At 37.0% G+C, this 7,501-nt stretch overlaps 1 protein-coding gene across 1 annotated transcript; it reads right to left on the bottom strand.

Moving 5' to 3' along the window:
* Positions 1-819: 819 nt before the first annotated feature.
* On the bottom strand, positions 820-3,589 carry LOC145902936 (organic solute transporter subunit alpha-like). Its single transcript, XM_082991025.1, has 9 exons — positions 3,475-3,589; positions 3,258-3,412; positions 2,543-2,616; positions 2,317-2,478; positions 2,125-2,251; positions 1,966-2,083; positions 1,628-1,753; positions 1,320-1,519; positions 820-930 (listed from the first exon to the last, which is right to left on the bottom strand). The coding sequence occupies exons 1-9, from the start codon at positions 3,587-3,589 to the stop codon at positions 820-822; spliced, it is 1,188 nt and encodes a 395-aa protein (XP_082847151.1).
* Positions 3,590-7,501: the final 3,912 nt, after the last annotated feature.

Below are 7,501 nucleotides of genomic sequence, written 5' to 3'. Positions count from 1 at the left end.
GTCGCAGAAACGTCAATTCTACGTTTGTAGAGTCTCATATATGCATGCAATATACTCAAATATATTTTTGTCCCTCACTTTCTTTTTGCCTATTTTTTCTTGGCGAGTCCACGTCTGTTTAAATAAATAAACTCGTATACCTGACCTTTATTTTCCCTTCTATAGAAATCAATGGTATCCTCCCTAAATTTGTATTTTACAGATTAAGGAATCTACGGTAAGTAAGGAAATATACACTGATAGACGGAACTAAGGAACATAAGGAAAAGACTGAGGAAAAAAATGTTGCCGGAAACTCATACATCTATGAAATCAAACTTTATTCAGTTTGAACAAGTTACACATTTTTGGGAAGGCAATACACAAATATTTAAAATATCGTAGTTATCTAGAAAAAAAAACATTGTATAAAAAAAGAAATAAGGTTGTTAGGTAGCTATGCAACTGTTAAGACGGTAGTAATAAGCTAACACACGCGGGACTTCATAACAAGCGTTTCTATGGGCAAGTAAAAGAATGTTACAAACATGCATCATTTAAAGAAAACTGAACAACAACCAGCGCCTGCCAAAGAATACCGGCTTGCTCAGTTGTATGTTTCCGACCGTTTGTGGGCAGTCTTGCACAAAACGAAAATAAAAACAGGTCAATATTTCTGTGTTATTGGTCAAGCGCCGGACCCATATTCCAAGAAGAAAACCTGATAGGGATTCGTGGCCAGGATATCCTGGGTTACAAAACCGGGGTGGTAAAAAAAAATTCTGTGTTAAAAAAGGACGGGGGATTGGCAGCATCGATCCAGCGCCCGACACACGCAATTCAAACTTGGTTAGATTGAGTATTGCTTTCTACCGATAACTGTTTTGTGAAGATGTTAGAATTGTCATCCGATTCTGTTGTTGTCAGCGGGTGCTCGGAAATAACGGTTACCTGAAAAACGGAATGTTTTACTGTGCTGGCTTTATGGCACCAATACGTAGTTCTTCGAAATGTTTTCTTAAACTTCAAACGGTTTTATTGCCCGTGAAGCCCTGATATGACCGATTTACAAAAAAGGTATAAAAGTTTAGGGATTTATAGTTACCCTGGATTATCTCATCTCGCGTAAAAATCACTACTGGTCGTTAGTGAGTGACGTACGGGGCAATATATTTGAAGTTGCGGCGTTCTCATTGATCCACCAGGTATTTACCAGAACCATTAAAACGAACGAAACTTTATGAGTTCCGTGCAACGAACAACGATCTTGTTCATTGGATACAGAGAGGGGCGGAAGAATTTATATTGCTTCCAGTGTCAACCACCTCAGGAGTAAATACCTCCAGGTAATTGCGCAACCCCTTGCCCTTTTTTCTTTGCCCAACGGCGGTAATAATCTTTTGTACCTTTTTTAATGTGGGTTTCGCAGTTTGAGAATGAGTCATCACAATTTCGCAACCTTCTTCTGACCTCCGAAAAACAAACCAACCTCCGATCGAAATGAGGAATAACTCGCAAACAATCAGGTACGAGTGAAAAACTGCAATGAGAAAACCATGTTTTTTTTTGTAATTACCATACCCTGACCAATGTTTTTATTTTAAACGCGATTGTGAAAAGATACACTAAAACTTCAATGTTTACTTACGAAATGCCTGTTTCCTGTCCGGGTATGGAAAGCCACAAGGTAGTTGGTTGTATCTGTCCAATATGCCGATTAAAAACCCTTGAATGGAGTTGCATGCAACCAACAGTTGTATACAAACAGATTTCCCTGCATTGTTTATGAGGTGTGATAATAAAGTGATATTTTAACGAATTACTCCAACCTTTTTAATACATTTGACCTTTAGCCACCTAAAAAGACAAATGACAATGCACGGCACTATTCATAAAAATAAGTTTGTTTATAAATCAAATATGGGTGGTAAAAGCACATAGAAAGCAGTTTAGAACACGATAGAAAAACATTTCACCGTTACATACCTCGTATCCCAAATTGTTGTAACGAAATCCTTGATGCCCTGTTCATTATTATAAATCCGTACAGACACATGAAACTAGACAATGTTCCAACGTATCCGAGGATCTCATAAAGGTATGCCTTTAAACAAAATAATGAAATAAACATATTCTAAAAGATACAAAGTTACTTACAGCTTTTGTCAGACGTGAGTACCCTTCTGCAATTAACATACTCTCTATAAAGTAAATGAATGGAAATATGAAAACAACTTGATAAACGGCAACTTGTAATTTAGTAATCCTTGATCTGTAATATTTTTTTAAATGTAGTTCAACAAACATTGTACTTAAAACATGTATCTGTACTCCTACGTAGTCATTGGTTGCTTTCGACAGCAACACACAATAAAGCAGCAGGGAAATGGGTTGGCAGCTACCACTTCTATGCCTTCTAGAGCTTTCTCCATTCTTTCTTTTCCGCCAAAGTAATACAAGACATGGTCAAAAAACTTTTTTAGACAGATGGCAAAATAACTAAAAAAATAAATTTTTGAAAAAAAAAATAACCACAGTTTTATGTTATACTTAATTAACTTACAAACTTGAGGCGAAGGAAATTACTTCCGATGCTCTTGGCACAAATAATCCCGTGACGTAAAAAGTGCTCAAAATCTGTGAAAATAAATTAGGATTGCTACTTCGTATTTTTCATTGAAAAAATTTCCTAATGTCATGCCAAGTGACTATGTGCTATATAACAGCGGCTCTCAACGTGGGACACGCGAAGCAATTTCGAGGGAACCGCAAAGAGCCTAAAGTCAGGGGCAGATCCAGGAAATTCGGCCCATTTCCCCCCAAGAATGTGCGATAACTTACAATAATACAAAAACAGTGCTGTAACGGCGGACAAAAAGGTTGTTATAACATTAATTTTCCTTCATTACTTGCGTGCTTTGTCTGGCGAATTCATGGCTATCTTCTCTTTGCGACCTAATTCGCTATTATTGCGTTACAAGGAGTTTTGTATAGTAACCGCCAATGCCTCTTGCCAGATCGTGCTAAAATGCTGACATACCGTACTATCAGTCCAAATTTTGTGTATTGTTGATTGCGTTGTCCTATGTACCATAACCCATCAATGCTCGTTTATCTATCACAAGTAACAAAGAAGGCTCTTGTTCGCACACAATCTTTTGCGAGTTATGACCTTATAGCTTCTACAGTTGTTGGGACAATTGTAGGGGGACAGTTACAAAACTTTTTTGTAAAAGTTCGAATACCACTCTGTCCCGTATTTAAAAAAGCGGGTTTACCGGAAAACTTCCCAAAATCCAGGCAAAGTATGCTTTTTTTCTCCAATGAATTGGTTGACGCGCGAAAAAGCACATTTCTTCGATGAAAATTACTGCCATTATCCCAAGCAAAATGGGGGGAATGCACATTGTCACAATGGTAGTCGACCCGGCTTCTGTGAAACATTTTTAATTGTTTTATTTCCACAAACTTAATTGCAAAAGGAAATATTTCTACCAGCAATTTTTTCTCTCAGCTCTGCTGCGCTTGGACTTTGTAACAACTCACAATTCCACATTGTTAAAGTTACATCAGTTGTCGTGTTTTCCATTTCTAAAGGACTTGCTGTCATCTTTCTTGAATGTTACCCGTATACCTATTTTCACCAAAGTGACAAACTACACGGAAAGAGAGCTTTTTATTCTGCAGCGCCGCTACAAAATCGACAAAATCTTTATATTCTATTTGTCCTGTTTCTGTAAAAGCTCACGTAAAATCTTTATTGTTCTCTGCGTAAAAAGTTAGAGGGTTTGTGCGGCGTACAACAAATAGTCTTTGTTGAAACTACATTTGTCGATTATGCCATAACCATGCGCTGTTTGCATTCAGTTCATCGTCGGAAGTTTTAAAGCCCGCTGGGAAGTTGGTGGGGCATAAAACACAAAAGCAACTGTAAATAGAGTTTGGTTATCTTCAAAAAAGGATTGAATTTTGATCAATGTATAAACGTTTACTCGTGCAAATAGACCAACGCCTTACTGGTGCCACGCAGCAAGCATGGAATCATCGTTCTGTTTGAATATAAAAGCTTGTTGTTTTGGTAAAAAAAATTACAGTAAAATATCCTTTGTGGCTAATTTCAAGATTTTCTATGCAAATAAAACAATACTGACTTCATAAAAGATTATAAACAACGTAATTAACTGGAACTTGACAACCTAAAAACAACAAAAACAAATGAAAGAATTCGTGAGATTGCTCACAATGGGTATTTGGACCCACATGACTGATACATAACTTAAATTTATCTATGAATTTGCTTATTTACTGACATTTGTGACCTTGATACAATCATGTTGACATCGGTAAAATTAAGTGTATTAATCCTCAGGGTCCGGGTATTGAAAATTGGTCAATATCCGGCCGGGTCCGGGTACCCGGATCCGGCGTAACACATCACTACGCTTGACGTATGAATGTTTCCGATAGATAATACCTGATTGCGTTCAAATTTGAAAATCAGACATTTTATTCCATGAAATATGATTGGACATCGAAGTATTGATCCATGCAGAATGAACTATAAAATTGCATTAAAATGGTTACACTCCCTGCGTGCTTCTATCCATATTTTTAAATAAGTAAAAAGGCAATAATTTGTTTCTGCTGTTTATTTGACAAGTTTGAAGCTATAAATATGCACCGCAGTATTTCGAGAAAACATACACTTTAAAATCGAAAAGTGCAATGCTACAAATGTAATGGATGGCATCGGGTACACGGAACAGAAAAATTCAGTTGTTGTCCACATATACGGCGACTGGGTACTAAGCCGCGATAAAATGTTCGTGTAGCAGGATGAGGTTTTTCCATCGGAACACTGCGACGTAGAACAAATATTGAGGTGGTTCGATCATTGGGCTTCAGTGCATTGAAGTTTTTTCCATGTTGCATCCAAAAATCTTATCCACGTGTAACAGTAGTATTCATTAATATCTGCCATTAAATGACATCATCAAATGTTTTCTGTGTTGGCACAACCCTAATATGTACAGCATAAACATTTTTACATGAAGAGAAAAGCAAAGTGAAAAAGGTGCAATATGAGAGAACTTTAATATTGTTGAAAAATAATGTCTAATATCTCTGCTTGGTTTGTTGTGTGGATGTTATACTTCAGGGTATTGGTTCTTGACAACTTCAAGAGAAAACACACTGCCATCCTTGCTTTTAACTTCATTGTTGTCGGCATTAAACTCCGTTTCTGCCTGTGGGCGTAAAACACAAATTTTAACAGAGTCAATTACGACATTTTATTGAAAATTTACTGTATGCTATACAATGAGTTTTTCCCCGAAGCGGCGTAACGACTTTATTGCTGAACAATAAAGTTGTCCCACTAAAGTTTCACAATGCTCCTATTAACAGAAGTCTGACAAAAGCACAAGCAAATAAACCGTTAACTATCCAAACACATTCTTAGTAAATTGTAACTCACTGTGCAACAACCTTGTTCCTCATACGGCTGTATCTTGCAATCCGCTTCGTATCTTCTAAAGCTGAACCAACCCAAGACCGACAGCATTAACAACTCGTACACCAGAATATATGAATGCCAAACTAAACAAACAGCTATGTCAGTTTGACAAGAAATAAACATTAGTGGCAAACAACTTACGGTATGTGGGGTTATTGCTAGGATATGGGAAGCTACAGTCCAATTTGCCCAGAATAGCTACCAGCTTTATCACAGCTTGTTGTATTGTATTAAAAACAAGCACCAATTGAATTGATAAATACTTTCCTGAAATAATTTCATGAGCATAGTATAAGACATCGGTACCTGACTAAGTTAAATAAATCAAAGCAAGCATAAACGACGGCGCTGAGAAAAATCTCGGTAAAGACGATGCTTACAATCTGAACAAGTCACATTTACCTGCAAAAAAGTATTGCTTCAACGGTCCACGGGAAAGTTTGCCTATTACAACAAAAGGGTAGAGTGCAACAAAGTTTGAAATTCTTCCACATATTCCCAACGCGCGAATAAGAAGGACCTAAACATTTTAAGGACAAGTTTACGGTTATGTGACTTAAACACCAATTTGCGGCTTACCCCATACAAAACTCGGTTTAATCCGTCCGCCTTCATAATAATCGTAATAAAGATGATCAGAGGATGGACGACAAGAACTTGGTTAGCCAGCGCGTGCAACTTTTTCAGTCGAGCGCTTTAAACAAGTAAACGCTTTTTTGCGGCTTTTCTTTGTTTATCGAATAGACAGTAGGTATTTGACATTAAAGAGTTTCCCCACAAACAGCATACACAACACAGAGGCTTTAAATCCAATTATTAATACGTTCCAAAACGTCTTACACTGTCATAGCTTGGTTTCGGCAACAACAAATCACAAAGCAGCATGGGAAAGGATTTGTGCCAATTGTAGCTGACCCGAAGTGTTCGGCCGTTTTTTCCTTGTCGCCGTAATAATCCAAGTTAAGTTCAAAAAACTTCTTGATGCAAAACCCAAAATAGCTGTGAATCAAAAGTTAAATAAATACCAAACCAATAGTCATATACATTTGTCATTTATTTGAATAAACAAATATTTGAAAAACATAAACAAACTCACAAATTTAAGGCTAGGGATAGATCATCTGCAGCTGCTGGGACGAATAGTCCGATAACACAAAAAAGACTGATCATCTAAAATGAACAAAGCATGCAAAATATCCAAAAATATGATTATATACAAAAATATTTACAGGAAAGGCACTCAAAACCCAAGCGAAGTAAACTCTTTTTTTTGTACTGAGGTTCGGTTGACGATAAAAATAGATCATTTCGTCAACATACAAAAATATCATGATACCTAAAAGTACCGGTGGAATACATAAGGGAGCAATGATTCCAGGACCAGCACCTGAAACACCGTAAATAGATTTGTTTTAAAATAACTAACATGGTTCAAACGTAAAGTATTTACCCGAGAGCCTCTGCAAAAGTTGGGACGAACTTATAGCAACTCTGCCACCGCATGTCCATCCATTAGCATTTGTAGCGGTTGTGGTGCTGAAATTCGATTCAATTGAAGTTGTTATCATTTTGTTTGAAAACTGCGTGGTACTACAGTAAGCAAAAGACGCACTTCCCACCACTGGTTTGAATCATATGACCCTTCTCTCGAATTTCACACCCTTTTAAATGTTCCCAACCCAGCTATTGTTAAAGTAAGAAATCGACTCTTTTACCATTTAACAGCAAAAGTTTACGACTTAGTTAAACTTTTAATGGTTCTGATTAATCTTTATAGGAATGCTTACAAGAACCAGAAGCCATTACGACAACCACACAATGACACCGAACTCGTGACCTTGAAACGTGCGATTCCCACGTTTATACGTTAGGCAGTTTACTTGTTTGAAAATTGTCTTAGGAATGCAGGTTTCGTATAGACTTTTGAATAGCGTCCAAACATAATCATAGGACTATTTTGAGGTCGCAAAAGGAATCAAAAAATGTTTATATACATCAGAATTGTCG

The sequence above is a fragment of the Ascidia mentula genome, chromosome 5, assembly GCF_947561715.1.
Source record: "Ascidia mentula chromosome 5, kaAscMent1.1, whole genome shotgun sequence".
In the NCBI taxonomy this organism is placed as follows: Eukaryota; Metazoa; Chordata; class Ascidiacea; order Phlebobranchia; family Ascidiidae; genus Ascidia; species Ascidia mentula.
The sequence above is the reverse complement of the archived record's forward strand: the minus strand, read 5'-3'. Positions and strand labels throughout refer to the sequence as shown.